Here is a 17,170-nt window from a genome sequence, read left to right as displayed (position 1 = left end):
CCACAAATTCAACCAAACGAGTCAAGCGCTTACCGGCAGCCTCTCCAATTTTCAGCGTTACGTTCCTGCACAGCACTTTTTCCAAACTGAGAGCAAGCACAGTTTAATTTCCGTGTTACTCTCACCAGTGTGTCTCACCAACTAAACGCCAACCAGATAAATAAGCACCTGTGAGCTGAATGCAGCACAACCAAATCAGTAGAACCGCGGACAGCTGACACTCATTAGTTGACTCGCGCTTCTCTTAATCTTAATAAACTCTCATTTACCGCGGCTAACACACCACCTATTTTTTCTATTTAATTTTTCTGTTTTTAATTTTTCCCGTGCATTTTCCCTGTGGATTTAAACAAACCGCTGCAGACCTAGTCTGACGCGACAGTAGGTCTATGGCACAGTCATAAGGGCGGTGAGGTGGCAGGGAGGTAGCCTTAGCTTTGCTGAACACCTCTTTCAGGTCATGATTAACTGCTGGAACTCCGGTGATATCTGAGGCTGGGACAGGGACAGGAGAAGCAGGCGACAGCGATGATGTCATGAGGCAGGTCCACTGACAGGTCTCTCCCCACTCCCGGACGGAACAGATAGTCCAATCGATGTTGGCCCCCCGGCAGGAGCATGCGCACAGGGTTGGTTTGTGATGTAACCCTCCCCAGCACATGTCCATCCAGGGCGCTGGCAGAGATTGGTGATGATAGTTCCTCTGGGCAGAGTCCAAGCCTGAGAGCGAGGGCCTGGTCCATAATGCTCTCGTCGGCCCCTGAATCGACGAGGATGGCGATGGAGTGGGAGCCAGAAGGCAGCAGGAACTCACCGGAGAGGGTGGGTTTCTTAGGGGAGGCAGGACCAACGATGGAGCTCACCCGTATGCCTCCGTTCACTGGTGAGCTCTGGCTTTTACTGGACACCGGCTGACAAAGTGTCCTGGCTGGCCGCAGTACATGCAGAGGCGGGTGCGACCCAGCTACATAGGCTCAGGACCCTCCACCCATACAGGGGCGGTTGGGGCAAACAAGGAGGAGGCAGGAGTTACTGGAGGCCTGGAGTGAGAGGAATTGTGTGGCAGGGCAGAACATGATGGAACTCTGAGCGTCCCTCCCTCCTGTGAGCCTGGATGCGCAGGTCGAGACGGGTGGCGAGCTCAATTAGACCCTCCAGTGAGGACGGCAGTTCATACGCTACGAGTTCATCCTTAATGTACCCAGCCAGCCCCCGCATAAAGACATCACGGAGAGCGGCTGGGTTCCAGTCACACATGGGGGCCTTGGCGCGGAAGTCTATAGCATAGTCCGTGACTCAGCGGCTCTCCTGGACCAGATCCAACAACTCTCGCCCAGCTTCGGCCCCCAGAGGTCCAGTACAAAAGACCCTCCTGAGCTCGTTGGTGAAGGTCTGGAAAGAGAGGCAGGCATGGGTCCCCCTCTGCCACTCAGATGTGCCCCAAAGGCGCGCTCGCCCAGTGAGATGGTTAATAGTATAAGCCATCCTGGCTTCCTCAGAGGAAAAAGTGAGCTGCTGCAGGGAGAAGATGATGGAACAGTTGCAGAGAAACGCGTTACAGGTGACAGGATTGCCATCATAACGTTCAGGTGCTCCCACATTAGGCTCACCGATGGTAGGGGAAGGAGCACCGGCTCCTACTGAGGCGGCCGTAGTAGCAGCAACCAGCTGGTGTAACGTGTCCTACATCCGAGATATCCGGTCTTCAATCTGTGCTGGGTCCATTTCTGGCCAGATCGTACAGGAATGGGACGTGAGGTTGGACCCAAGAACAGCACAGACTGAGACCAGTGTTCAACGTTCAACGCTTTTATTGTCCAGAAACGGAATCCAAGATTACCGGAACAAGACAAAGAGCGAGCAGGCAAGGGGTCGGCAACGGGAGGGCAGACAGGTAGGCGAGGGGCAGGAGACTGGGAAGCAGACAGACCGGCAGGGACTTGACAACAGGCGGGTGGTCAGACAGGCGAGGGGTCGGCAACGGGAGGGCAGACAGGTAGACGAGGAGCAGGAAACAGGGAAACAGACAGGCCGGCAGGGACTCGATGACAGGCGGTTGGTCAGACAGGCGAGAGGTCGGAAGCAGGCAGGATCAGCGTTGAAGAATAGTTCTGGAGTTGCGGGAAAGCTCTGTGAGTAAGAGAGACGATCTGGCAGAGTGAGTGGAGAGAGAGGATTTATACAGAGGGATCACAGGTGGAGGTGGTTGGGTTAATTAGGGGAGATCATGGTGGCAGGCAGGTGAATGGGAAAACCAGGAGCGGATCATGACAGCAATCAACACAAACATGTACCATCTATGTTCTGTCGACTAGTCACAATTACGTTACAGATATCTTGAATCAAAATTCAAAATGTAATTACGACTAGTCAGAAAGAAGTTGTTGATATCTACAATGTTAATTCCGGATAGTCAAACTTAGTTAATAAATGACAATTTGGCTTGCCATACAATTCAAGATATCTACATGTCCCTTTTCATATATCTTAAATTAAGTTTTGACTAGGCGAAATGACGTTGTAGATATCTCTAACTAGAGTTACGACTAGTCAAAATGACGTTGTAGATATCTCAAACGGGAGTTAGGGATAGTCATAATTTAATGGATCAGCGTTGAAGAATAGTTCTGGAGTTGCGGGAAAGCTTTGTGAGTACGAGAGACGATCTGGCAGAGACTGAGTGGAGAGAGAGGATTTATATAGAGGGATCACAGGTGGAGGTGGTTGGCTTAATTAGGGGAGATCAGGGTGGCAGGCAGGTGAATGGGAAAACCAGGAGCGGATCATGACAGCAATCAACACAAACTTGTACCATATATGTTCTGTAACGTCGTTCACCAGTAGTTAAGCACTTTAATTGTTGTTATAAAACCCCTAACCACTGTTGATGAAAGGCATATTAAAATTAATCAAAATCAAAGGCTTATCTTTCAAACAATGCATATCTCACAAAAAGGCACTGAACACTGAACAAATCTGACAAAAAAAAGAGCCGTCCACATCAACTCAATTAAAATGTTACTGATGGTGTTTTGATAAAACACATGACAGTGTTATGGCAAGTGACCACAAGGAAGACTGCTTCAACCTCTACAATTTGAATAAGTGGCGAATGCCATGCAGCAATCTGCCTATGGGAGTATCTTTGTGGTCATTCGCAAACCAATGAGTCAACTCGATGAATGAGAGATGGCTCTTTAGTGTCCTCTCTGTGAGGTATCCCTGCAGTCTCCACATCTGGGATTTGGAGGCTGACCAAGGCCTGACCAGGTACCTCCAAATCTCCCCTTCCATACTGTAATAAAGAATCAGAAGACAAGAAAATAAACATTAGTTGTCAATGAATGAACATTTCTAGAACATGTAGAACTCAAAGATTATTTTGTTTATCAGTTACGAAAGGATGCTGGTCCCCTGGCCATTGTGTTTGGTCATATTAAAAAGATAAAAAGGCATAGCCATAAATACAGTTAATAGGACGGGAGGGGACAGGCTGTTAGCTCCGGTTAGCACTTTAGCATCGAGCTAGCGGAGCTTCTGTCATTCAAACCACTCTGACATTTTGTTTAAAACCTATAACACCCAATTTATTAAAATATCCGGATTTAATCGGGCTCTCTCCCATAAGTACAGTTAATAGGACGGGAAGAGACAGGCTCTGTAAGCCCCGGTTAGTGCAATGCTAAAGAGCAGCTCAACCGGAGCATGCCGCCTCAACAGGTGCAAGTTAGCCTTTTGGATATCCGCAACTAAATTCCTCCTATCCACAATTGTCATTTCAGATATCCACAAAGACATTCCTCCTAGGAGAAATTACGTCATTTACGTCAATCATGTCTATGGGGTTTCTCATTGCAGATATCTACAATTCAGTTGGGGATATCCACTTTGTGAATTACGGATATCTGCAACTGAATTGGAGATATATGTAATTCCAGTTTGAGATATCTACAATTTGATTCTGACTAGTCATAATTCCAGTTCAAGATATCTTTAATTCACCTCAATTCAAGATATCTACATGTCCCTTTTCAGATATCTTAAATCAAGTTTTGACTAGGCGAAATGACGTTGTAGATATCTCTAACTGGAGTTATGACTAGTCAAATTGACGTTGTAGATATCTCTAACCTGAGTTACGACTAGTCAAAATGAAGTTGTAGATATCTATTATGAAGTTATAGATATCTTGAAAGGGATTTTGATTAGAGATATAGATATCTGTAACTTTCATTCCGCCTAGTCAAAATCGAATTACAGATATCTTGAATTTGAGTTTTGACTAGGCAAAATGACGTTTCAGATATCTCTAATGACAAATTATAGGACCGCCTCCCGCTTTAGGCGGGAGCGGAGCAGGTCGTTGTCATTCAAATCATCATTCACTCGTTCAATTTCATGGCATTTTCTGATGTTTTTTTCAATTACAGCCAACGCCATAACTGCTCCTTTCCAGTGGCGATTTTGGTTTGGAAACTCTGGTGGGGCCCATGCAGGAAAATATTATAACGCAATCCAGAAATACCACATATTACTACCATCACAACAAAAACAGTAGCAAGTGACAGAGGGGACCAAAATTGCAGCTGAATAATGCCATCACTCAAACGCGAATCTGACGACATATATTAGGCTATTATAGCAATAGCACAACCAAATGGCAGCGTTCAAGATCTCACAATATCAAAACTCAAGAAAACAACAACGTGGCAACAATAAAAACACAACGGCGCACACCCTTTACACAGCAATCAATATACAAAGCCACCACTCACAATATACCAAAAAAAGAAGAAGTATGGTTTAAGTTGCATTAAGTTTGCAGGCCACCATACTGTACAATTAACAATGAATCTAGCCTGATAGAGTGGTTGCCTATTCAGACCTGGATAATCCTGGGTGAAAATTTAAGTAAGTTTGGGCTAAGATGGTAATTACCTGTGCTTTAAGGACAGTGCTGTCTGGTCTCCTTTGTGTGGCTGAGGTGAAACACAAGCATTTTCTTCCGCTTGAACCACTCCTGGTTGAACGATCTATTCTTGTCCTTTCCCTCTTGAATAATGATTAAATCCGTCGGGCGATGTGGTCCCAAACGTTTTATCTCCAACTTCTGTTAAATTGCTAAATCTCACATGAGACAGATACTCAACACGATTCATCATTTAATGAATGAAACGTCCATTTGTTATTTACTGTAACAGTAACTGTAACAGTAACTACGTTAGCCAGCTAGCAAGATCTGATCGGCTCCCGCCGTAAACCCCGCCCTTTCTACAAATCAGCCAATGAGAAGAGCTTTGGGGCACTAAACTTCTGGCCCCACCGCCGAAACAGAAGCGGGCGCTGCGCACGCGCTTGCTCGTGCAACAGCACCAGTTTTCTACACTGCAGCAGACGGGGCCATCTCGGCTGTGCCCCACCGAGCGGAACAGACGAGACGGAGCAACGAACTATTTCACACACAACTACTACACTACAACAATTGCGTTCATCAAATTAAAACTGCGGACATGTAATTAATTATTAACAATTAATGTATTATTAACTTATGCTCAATGACATTTTTGAAAAAAAAAAGAAAAGTATAATCGTGCCCTGCACGGCAGCGTTCTCTGGTGGGGCCGTGCCCCACTGGCCCCTAATGCAAAGACGCCACTGCTCCTTTCTCCTAGAAATAAGGAAACGAACCAATTTCTTCTTTGATTATGGCGGCATGGGAAATTACGTATTTCTGGATATCTAAAACGTCACGCCCATTAATTCGCACTCAAATGACGTTTGAGATATCTTTATCTTTCATTCTGCCTAGTCAAAACTGAATTACAGATATCTGCAATTGTCATTTAAGATGTGTGACGAGTTGAATGTCTTTTTCCGTGACGTCATTGCAGATATCTGTAATTTAGTTTTGCCTAGTCAAAACTGAATTACAGATATCTCTATCTGTCGTTTCGACTAGTCACAATTACGTTACAGATATCTTGTATCAAAATTCCAACTATTCAAAATGTAATTACGACTAGTCAGAAAGAAGTTGTTGATATCTACAATGTTAATTCAGGATAGACAAACTTAGTTAATAAATGACAATTCGGCTTGCCATACAATTCAAGATATCTACATGTCCCTTTTCAGATATCTTAAATTAAGTTTTGACTAGGCGAAATGACGTTGTAGCTATCTCTAACTGAAGTTACGACTAGTCAAAATGACGTTGTAGATATCTCAAACGGGAGTTAGGGATAGTCATAATTTAATTGTAGATATCTATTAATAGATATCTACAATTATCAAGTAATATCAATTATATCAAGTTATAGATATCTTGAAAGGAATTTTGATTAGAGATATCTAAAATATCTGTAACTTTCATTCCGCCTAGTCAAAATCGAATTACAGATATCTTGAATTTGAGTTTTGACTAGGCAAAATGACGTTTCAGATATCTGTAATGACAAATTATAGGACCGCCTCCCGCTTTAGGTGGGAGCGGAGCAGGTCGTTGTCATTCAAATCATCATTCACACAATTCACCTGTGTTGACTTTACATCGGTCCATGACTTAGCATATATTAGCACCATGTCAGAGCAGCCGGAGGTCGAGAGGGTTGAGGTTTGGTAACCCTTCCTTTTACAGTCCCCTAATTACTAGGTATTTACCCGGTACATACATGGTAAATTATAGTGTATTACTGGGTAATTACCACTGGTAATAAGAAGGTAAATACAGAGGTAGTTACCCGGTAAATACATGGTAAATCGTAGTGTATTACTGGGTAATTACCACTGGTAATAAGAAGGTAAATACAGAGGTAGTTACCCGGTAAATACATGGTAAATCATAGTGTACTACTGGGTAATTACCACTCGTAATAAGAAGGTAAATACAGAGGAATTATCCGGTAAATTATAGTGTATTACTGTGTAATTACCACTGGTAATAAGAAGGTAAATACAGAGGAATTACAGCTGATGTACCAAGTAAAACCTCCACTATTACCCATCAACTCAACTAAGTAGCGTGTAGTTGTAACTGTTTTAGGTTGGTAATAGTCTCGCAAAGCCAGACCAAACTACAGCAAGTAGAATGGTCTGGAGCCACGCTACCTCGAGCCGTCTATCCGTTGGGAAACTGGGCGGGCCTGTTTTTATTTCTTTAAACCAATCACAATCGTCTAGGGCGGGGCTAAGCCCGGGAAGCAGCAGCGGTGTCCATGCAAAATAGTGCCGGGGGGGAAATTATTTTGACGGAACTTCTTGACGTTCAGAGGCTGTCAGAAATGTCTCAATCCCAAACGCCACAAAAAAAAATGAACGATGTATGTCGCCTATGTGGGGATAATTTTATAGATAAAAAGAACAAACATCGTTTGATTCTGTGTCACGATGATTTCAAGCCACCATACACTTTGGCCCTTGAGGAGCTCACGGGACCTATAAAAACGAACGACTTTTTAACATTTATATGTGGTTCTTGTAGAACACTACTTAAGCAATATCGTAGGAGCCATTGTGAAGTGGAAAGGATCGGTTCATTGGTTAAATCCATGTCAGACGCTCATGCCGCTGTCAGATTGAAACGCCAAATCCACACCAACCGGCGATAGTCGTGACCGCAAACGCATCGTCCCCGGGGAGAATCCTGCCAGACGGAGTCTGGGCTTTTCCAAGGTAATGTCAAAATAGGCTTTGTTGTGATCCTGCCATTGTAATGAAATCAGATAGTCAGTAATCAGTAATTACATTACATTAAAATTAAACAAGATTGGATGTCTAGTTCCACAAACAATTTCGAAAACTTGTCTGTAGGCCATTTACCACCAACTGCCATTCATGTGTCTCTTTGGAAAACAATGTTATACTGTCCAGAGATGTGTTAATGTTACTCTATTTAACCTGCATGTACACGTAGATATGAGTCCAAATACTATTATGTTTTTATAATAAGGTTTAGCTTATAGCTTCAAATCAGTTTTTATTTATTTCATAAATAAATAAACAATAATTTTTATTTTCTCCCCAAGTCCTACAAAACCTCAATGTTTGGGGTATTCCTCGTCCTGACGTACCTCACCTCAAATGGCGTGCCTTTTGGAACTATAAGGGAGAATCTCAACTTTTTTGTATCATACCTTTTAAAAAACACATTCTACTTAATCAAAATCACCATGTACTAACCCCATCTCAAGCTTCTTCTTGGCATACATATTTTTTCACTTGCCTTAGACTATTTTCCCCTTATGTGTTCAAATTTAACAACTTTGTAGCGCTTTTTTTGTGTTAATACATCTCACCTCTTGCCTTTCACTAAATCATGTAATTAGTCCTTAATTAAAGCCGTAACTAACTTAACTATCTTATCATTAATAAAGTTTCTATATGTTATGCTTCTATGTCCTTCAGTATTTTGTCACTTACCATCTTTGCTTTTTCATTTCCATAACAGCATCACCCCCTAACTTTTTACACTTTGATTTCATTAATAATCTTTTATAATAAGTTAAACAAATACAGATAATAACTGTCACCAACATAATTATGCCTATAATGAAGTTATCTTTTTCCCCCAGTCCCAACATGTAACTCAGCCAGCTACTGAAGGAGCAGAGAGAAGGAAAGTTGAAACTGTGGTGCCAGTGGTTTGGTCTGCACACTCAGTTCAGGTTAGCATTTCACAACATATGTACACATAAATCTTGTAGAGAAATAAGCTAGTGGTAAATTTACTCTTAAATTTCGACCAGATAATCTTGATATCAAATGTCATGGAAATAGGAAATGTGGTATTGGAAGCAAGGCTTAGTTAAAACATGTTACATGTTGTTCTTCTCCATTTTAGGCTGCTGTCTCTAGTCTGGAGGATAGGCCTCAGCCACAGCTTCAAACACTGCCACTGCCACAGACACCTCCACCTCAGGTGCCACTGCCACCACTTCAGCCACAACTACAGCCTGTAGTTGGTCATGGTGCATCAACTACTGGAAGCAAAAGAGTGCCTAAAATAGCAAAGGTTTGTTGTGAAACGCATCCCAGAAACACTTCGTTAAACTGAACATCACATTTAAATATGTAATGCTCAGTAATTAAGGAATCATAAAGAAAATTATTATGAAAATATATATATTATGTATTATGAAATGATATAGAAGGTGGTTACAGTTGTTAAGACCACTCATTGACACATGTATTCCTTTGTTTTTAAAGGTCATCATAACAACGGCACACAGCAGGAGAAGTCGGATTGTAAAAGGATCCTTGGAGCTTGTTCTGGAACATATTGTTCAAGGACGTCTCAACAGACTTCCACATGCCTTTATGTCTGTCCCGGGCATGTCTGATGCAGTGGTGCGAGAAGTGCTTAATGTTGTGAAAAAGGAGTGCAAGAAGCTAACAAGCCTGAAATTCAAGTCAGTTCTCCGAAAGAATAGCATCAACGATTTAAAGGACTTTAAAATGATGGATGTTGTTGAAGAGTGGAGGAGGAACGCACCAACCTTTCTTAAGTTTTTAGAGTCTGCAAGTTCAGTCTCCACGGAGGTCACTGATTCAGGAACACGGCCTCTGTCTCACAGCAAGACAAATAAATTCAAATTACCAATGGCTGGGTCGATGCTCCTACAAGCACGCTGCCAGTCAATGACGGCACATATGTATCGGAATGCTCTGGTTATGTGTCGTGGAGGGGCCAAAAGACGTTGTTTTCAACGGTTAAATCGATTGGGTATCTGTATATCTGATGGAAGGGCTCTTGCAAAGCTGAAAGAAATTGCACAAGCATGGGACAGCAAGTTCCTCAAATGGAAAGATGATATATGCAAACAGTATACATCATTAAGCCCTGCCTCTGGAGGAGCAGATGGAGAGTTTACGCCAGAGCTGCTAAACTCGGATGAATGCCAGGCAAGTTGTATTACAAAATAAACAAGTTATGAAGATACACCACATGAAACATTATCAGGTATTATGTAATAAACACTACTAAATGTGTTTACCACAGGACAACACTGAAAGCAGCACGACACCTCCAGAGCATGATCCATCCATTTGGATAGAATCTGATGTCATGACACCATGCGAATCTATAAATAGATCACATAAAAGAGTGACGTGATGGCTCTAAAGTAGCCGATTCATCCTGCTATGCTTATACAGAGTGGATTTTGATATTTACATACGGTTCACTCTGTTTCTTTGTTGTGCCAGCCCAGTGAGGAAAATAATGCAGCAGGTACCTCCACACCTCTTCTGCTCAGTGGAAAAGATCTACCTCAGACCGCCGTGCATCCTCATGCTACAAATCAGGTTGGTAAAGTCTGTGAGTGTTGAGTGTGCATGTCAAACCTTTTTATTTTTTGTCAAAATTTGTAGTAGTTTTTTTTTTACTGTCACATCCCATCAACTCTTCTGTAAATTCAGATAAGTGTCAAATTTTATTCTTTGTTTACATATCAATTCGATTCAATTTCCACTCCAGATTACAATTGATAACTTGGATCGCAGTGTGACCCCTCATACAATAACAATGATCAACCAAAAAAAAATGTACCATTGGATGATAATGGTTGGTAATGAGGAGAGAGTCAGTGCAACTCATCTGCCACAAGAAAACAGAAGGTCTGTGCTAGAAGTCCCACTAACAGACATACTACCCAATCAGAATGACAAAGACCATCTCAGGAAAGAATTTGCTGAACTGATAGGAAGAGTGTTGGTATCCCACCTTCAATGCCTCAGCCCATTCAGAGACCTCCTTCAGTGGCACATACCACATGCATTCTCGTCTGAAATGACCAAAAAAACAGATCTAACACCCCTTGGACTCTTTGATGCGGATGAAAAAAACATAGCAGATATGATAAAAGTCCTTGGTTACATACATGACAGATATGTCCCTTATGTACCTACTGATGTCAATGGAAATGTTATGAAACCAGCTGTAAAAATCATCATTACTGGAGATCAGCTAACTAAACAAAATGCTGATGCTGCCCTCCGATCAGTGGAGAATGCAAACACACTACACGGTAGACTAAACGGCATTGTCACTGCGATCGCAGATTTTCATTGCAGTATGAATTTCACAGATCTTATTCTCAAAGAATATTATAAGACCACATCTAATGCAGACATGGGTACACTGCACCAACTACGGAACATTATTAACAGAAGAGATGTTTCAGCAACTGCTCTAGGGGATAAGTACAGAGCAAGCAACACATTCATCAGAGATGTGACCAATGCTTCCATCATTGCTGCTGCTATGCACTACTTTTCAATGGAGAATACAAAAGACACACCGAAGACTCACCCTCCACCTGCAACCTTCCAGTCTGACTTGGAGAAGGGTAACTGGATCCACACACAACTCTTAAATATAGTTGACATGTTTGTCATGAATGACAACATGGTACTGCCAGACCGAGGAACGGGAGATGAAGAGGACACACAGGCTTACCCACAGGCCCAGAATACACCTGTGAAGTGTGACTTTCAGGACTGCAGAAGTACAGCATTTAAAGACCATGCAGGGCTTACAAAACATGTCATTAATTGTCACAACATATTCATGGCTTACCATGGAGAGAAGACGACCAGGGGAGTGGAGAGCCAGGGCAGGCAATACACAGATGGGATCTTCAACTACCATAGTGGGTTCCTTAAGCTAGCCTTACTGGAACAGGATTTCCAGGACTCCATTAAAGAAGGTGACGGACAAAGGACTGTCCGCCTCTGGAAATACAAAATGCTACACTTCAAACAAGCAGGTAGGAACAAATACAGCCTAGAGGCACTCAAACTGCAGCTCGACGTCCATGCCCTTCTGAGTCCAAGTGTAGCACATCGGCTCACATGGAACAGGACCATAAATGTTTGTGGTGGGGCTGGTAACAACATTGCCTTAGATCTGAACTGTGAACATTTTGTGCGGCTCACAAAAGATCTGATGGCCAAACAAGGGGCAAATATGCAGTTCAACATAGCCAAAGAAATAAGTCGGACCATTGGTGAGCTAACAGAGTTGATGACCAACTTTGATCAGGACTGTGAAATCAAGCCAGAGTCAGGACTGCATGCAGAACCGAACAAAGAGGCTGACATCTCGGAAATGGTGGCAGTTCTTCAAAACAACAAAGTGTTCAGATTTACTCCAGGAAGAACATACACCACATTCAAAAATACCACCCCCAATCCGTTGCAACAGCTAAACGCTGCTGGGGTGCTGCAATGGATAAATGAGCACAAAAAGAAATTACATTTGAAACAGGTAAATGGCTGCTTTTAATGAGACAAATTAAACAGTAGGCCTACACATAAAACACATCTTAAAAGCTTTGTGCACCCTGTCCCCAAAGCCCCAACAGCTCCTTTTTCCCGACCTGATTAAGGTCTAAACCCCACACCTAAAGATGCACCTATTGTTAACCTTGTTATTTGTTATTTATTTAATTAATCTTTCGATTACTTCAGGGACCCTGCACATTTATATTTATACTTATATTTATATTATCCCTCATATTTCATCATACTTATTTATTTATTTATTTATTTATTTACTTAACACACAGGTCACCTACAAACGGACAGTTACATGTATATAGTATGTTTGTTTTATCTTATCTTTATTTTATCTTATTCAAATAGTTTTGTACTATAATTTTATTTTAAATTTGTAAATGTATTGTATATATATGCTATATCTTATCTTATCTTACATATCTTCTTTACTGTAGGCTGTTGTCTGTAGTTTTCATCCACTACATAGCATTGACAAGCCTTATTAAAACAATGTCATGTTTCCAAATTCATCTTCGACATTTATGCTTTCTTCATCCTCATAGCATTCCTCTATATCACAAAAAACCTCTGACACTATGTTCAGTATTGCCTGGGCCTCATCAACCTTAAAAACTTGTACATTGCAAAAAATGTCAACCAATGTGAAAAGTCTACTACTTGAATCAATCACTTCCTTGATAACAATTTCTCCTGTGTTCTTTTCTGTTTGTTGTGTGGAATAAACTGAGAGTGTCCCACAAACTCCTTGATGTGTCATGTCATGTGTTATGCTCAGTAAGCGTTCACGAAGAATGGTTCTCTGTTCATCTGTGACAGTTCTATCTTTATGGACCAAACCTTCCCCTGCATGTTTCTCCAGTGGACTTGCATGTACATCACAGGTGTCTTGACAATCACAAGATAATGCACAAAAGCTACAACATGCATGTTTGAGTGCAAGAGGCTTTGTATTCTCACCATCGAACAGCTGAAGAAGTTTAACTCTCATACACTGTTTTGCCTCTGATACATACATGAGCATTTCATCGGATAGGCATTGTAGTTGTCTGCCGTGGTATAAAATAATTGAATGTGCCTGAGAACCATCTCGCCCTGCTCTTCCAAAGGCTTGCATGTAGGCCTCAATGTTTCTTGGGGGCCCATTGTGAACTACATTGTTGACACCCTTGAAATCAACACCCATTCCAAGTGCTGAAGTGGCGATTACAACTCTGAGAAGCGACATTGGGTCTTTGAGCGAGTTCATAATATGTAGTTTGACATCCTCTGGTGTTGCAGAATGATACATATCGACCAGTCTATTTGCAGACACATCTTTGGCACCTACTGGGTAATATGCACGCTTGCCCAATGTAAGTTTGAAAACATCAGAGTAAAGCATTGAGCACTCTGCTATACTCTTACAGTATATTACCACCTTTTCTGTCCTTGGGCCTTTACTTTCCAGCTCCCCACAAAGCCATGCAAAGGTGATAGCTGGATCTGAGGAGACCTTTTTGGTTGCAAGCCGGATGTTGTCACGGCTTGGGCTTTTAACAAGCTCTATACATTGTTGCATACCAAGATTGTTCCTCAACTTCTGTCTCATTGCTTTGGAGGCTGTGGCAGTCATTGCCAGGAGTGGAACTGAAGTGGGTAGAAGAGACCTTAGTTCTCCAACTTTCCCGCACCACTCTCTGAAGGGAGCCTCATTCCCCTGTCTTTCTCCCCTTTAAGTAAAAAACATACAAGACAGCGTGAAATCATAACATTGTTTTGTTTAATCATTGATCAGCTGTGTTTGTTCCTCTTCTTTTGAAAACCAACACATGTCAATTCTAGTAGCCAAAACATTGAATATGAATCCGTTAACTTAAATGGATATTGTAGCGACCCTGGGACAGTAAATAGTTTGTGTGTTATGTGTTGCATTATATTTCGTTGTCCGTTAGGGGGCGAATCATTAGGTCAGCTGGGGGAGGGCCTTGGAAGAACAGGAGGGTGGGGGCCTGCACGCGAGTGAGACCGTGTTGGGGGTTGCCGGGGTAACCGGGGTTTGTTTTGGGTCGGTTTTCTGCCGTTGGTTACGATGTTACGGGTTTCAGTGACCTGGTTTTTAGTTAATTAAAACTACCTTCAACTACTAATGACTCGACATCATTATGTCACCGGCGAGGTCATTACAATATGATACAATTTGATTTTACCAGTGGATGGTGATGTGCACTTCGTCCACGGCAATCCCCACCAATCGCTCTCGGAAAACGTCCTTCTGTAAAATGGCTCTCCATTTGTCATCTCCAACGAGTGTTTCAGCTGATCCATACACGATTGAGTAGTGGCCGGCGGCTATTTTCTCGTCAGTTTCTGGATCTTTACCACACACAGCAGCAGCTATACCCTTGGACTGCAGGGTTCTCACCTGATCTTCCATAATTGCGACCAATGGGCAAACTACCAACACAATACTGTGTTTACAAGTCTCCGAGGTCGGATTGAACATTACCCCTGCTAGTTCGCTGCACACAATAGGCCACGCTTGATATATAAAACTTTTGCCATAGCCTGTGGGAAAACAGGCAAGAACATCCTTCTTCCTCAGCAAATGTTGTAAGCAAATATTTTGCAGATCTTTACAATTTTCCACGGAAAGAGCCAAACATGCCAACTTTACTGCGCTGTCAAAGTCCTCTCGACTCGCCATACTGCATAGTTTCCGAGTTTTGAGGGGGAGCACAATACGGTAACGCCAGCAACCGGAAGGGGAGGAGTCGCGGCCAAATCAGCCGCTAGGCAATAGACGCTGTCCACTTCCGTTCAGCCAGACTATGGTATTACCAGGTTCTTACCATATCATTTATAATAGATACATTCCATTGTCCATGCAGTCAACACAAACTTGTACCATGTACGTTCTGCGACGTTACCAAGTAAAACACGACAATTTACCCAGTAAGTAAGCTGAAACTGTACTGTAAAAGGAAGCCTCGTTTGTTTCCATGGTATTACCAGGTTCTTACCATATCATTTGTAATACATTATTCCCTTTTCCATGCAGTCAACACAAACTTGTACCATGTACGTTCTGCGACGTTACCAAGTAAAACACGACAATTTACCCAGTAATTAAGCTGAAACTGTACTGTTTAATGTTCATTAATTGACAGTCCTAATGTTTATTTTCTTGTCTTCTGATTCTTGAAGGGGAGATTTGGAGGTACCTGGTCAGGTCTTGGTCAGCCTTCAAATCCCAGATGTGGAGACTGCAGGGATACCTCACAGAGAAGACACTAAAGAGTCATCTCTCATTCATCGAGTGGACTCATTGGTTTGCGAATGACCACAAAGATGCTCCCATAGGCAGACTGCTGCATGGCATTCACCACTTATTCAAATTGTAGAGGTTGAAACAGTCTTCCTTGTGGTCACTTGCCATAACACTGTCATGTGTTTTATGAAAACACCATCAGTAACATCTAAATTGAGTTGATGTGGACGGCTCTTTTTTTTGGCCTATTTCTTCAGTGTTCAGTGCCTGTTTGTGAGATATGCATTTGTTTGAAAGATAAGCCCTTGATTTTGTTTAATTTTAATATGTCTTTCATCAACAGTGGTTTGGGGTTTTATAATAACAATTAAAGTGCTTAACTACTGGTGAACGATGTTGCAGAACATATATGGTTTGTGTTGATTGCATGGAAAAGGGAATAACCAGTTACAACTTATATGGTAAGAGCCTGGTAATACCATGGAAACAAACAAGGCTTCCTTTTACAGTACAGTTTCAGCTTAATTACTGGGTAAATTGGTGTGTTTTACTTGGTAACGTCGCAGAACGTACATGGTACAAGTTTGTGTTGACTGCATGGAAAAGGGAATAATGTATTACAAATTATATGGTAAGAACCTGGTAATACCATGGAAACAAACAAGGCTTCCTTTTACAGTACAGTTTCAGCTTAATTACTGGGTAAATTGTCGTGTTTTACTTGGTAACGTCGCAGAACGTACATGGTACAAGTTTGTGTTGACTGCATGGAAAAGGGAATTATGTATTACAAATTATATGGTAAGAACCTGGTAATACCATGGAAACAAACGAGGCTTCCTTTTACAGTACAGTTTCAGCTTAATTACTGGGTAAATTGGTGTGTTTTACTTGGTAACGTCGCAGAACGTACATGGTACAAGTTTGTGTTGACTGCATGGAAAAGGGAATAATGTATTACAAATTATATGGTAAGAACCTGGTAATACCATGGAAACAAACGAGGCTTCCTTTTACAGTACAGTTTCAGCTTAATTACTGGGTAAATTGTCGTGTTTTACTTGGTAACGTCGCAGAACGTACATGGTACAAGTTTGTGTTGACTGCATGGACAATGGAATGTATCTATTATAAATGATATGGTAAGAACCTGGTAATACCATGGTAACAAACGGCTTCGTACCCAGTATTTAAGAAGATGTACCATGACACTAGAGGAAAACTTCCTGCAGAGGTTGTATTTTATTGGAAAGTACTATGCTAATTTCTAGATAGTACATCATTAAATTTGGGCTGTTACCAGCATAAACCTTGTATAATAGGTTTTTCTAAGAATTGGTTGCCTAATTTCCAGGAAGTACACAATATCGGAGTTATTACCAATCTAAAACAGTTACAACTACACGCTACTTAGTTGAGTTGATGGGTAATAGTGGAGGTACATACACCACATTCCTCTGTATTTACCTTCTTATTACCAGTGGTAATTACACAGTAATACACTATAATTTACCGGATAATTCCTCTGTATTTACCTTCTTATTACGAGTGGTAATTACCCAGTAATACACTATGATTTACCATGTATTTACCGGGTAACTACCTCTGTATTTACCTTCTTATTAC

The 17,170-nt window shown here is 41.8% G+C and overlaps 1 protein-coding gene and 1 long non-coding RNA gene across 2 annotated transcripts; both read left to right on the top strand.

Moving 5' to 3' along the window:
- The first annotated feature begins 8,325 nt into the window (after positions 1-8,325).
- LOC130404860 (uncharacterized) lies at positions 8,326-9,802 on the top strand. Its single transcript, XR_008904271.1, has 3 exons — positions 8,326-8,663; positions 8,840-9,010; positions 9,205-9,802. It is a non-coding gene; the product is annotated as an uncharacterized LOC130404860 (long non-coding RNA).
- A 7-nt stretch (positions 9,803-9,809) lies between these two features.
- Positions 9,810-12,544, top strand: LOC130404859 (uncharacterized). The gene is made up of 2 exons (XM_056609798.1): positions 9,810-10,302; positions 10,475-12,544. Exon 2 carries the CDS (start codon positions 10,523-10,525, stop codon positions 12,281-12,283), a length of 1,761 nt encoding a protein of 586 aa, XP_056465773.1. The 5' UTR covers positions 9,810-10,302; positions 10,475-10,522; the 3' UTR covers positions 12,284-12,544.
- The last annotated feature ends 4,626 nt before the right edge of the window (positions 12,545-17,170 follow it).

This window comes from Gadus chalcogrammus, chromosome 15 (assembly GCF_026213295.1).
Source record: "Gadus chalcogrammus isolate NIFS_2021 chromosome 15, NIFS_Gcha_1.0, whole genome shotgun sequence".
In the NCBI taxonomy this organism is placed as follows: domain Eukaryota; kingdom Metazoa; phylum Chordata; class Actinopteri; order Gadiformes; family Gadidae; genus Gadus; species Gadus chalcogrammus.
Note: the sequence above shows the minus strand (reverse complement) of the source record. Positions and strands in the feature narration are given on the sequence as shown.

Coding starts and splice junctions, on each gene's coding strand:
- LOC130404859 (XM_056609798.1), top strand. CDS start 10,523: ATGATCAACCAAAAAAAAATGTACCATTGGATGATAATGGTTGGTAAT.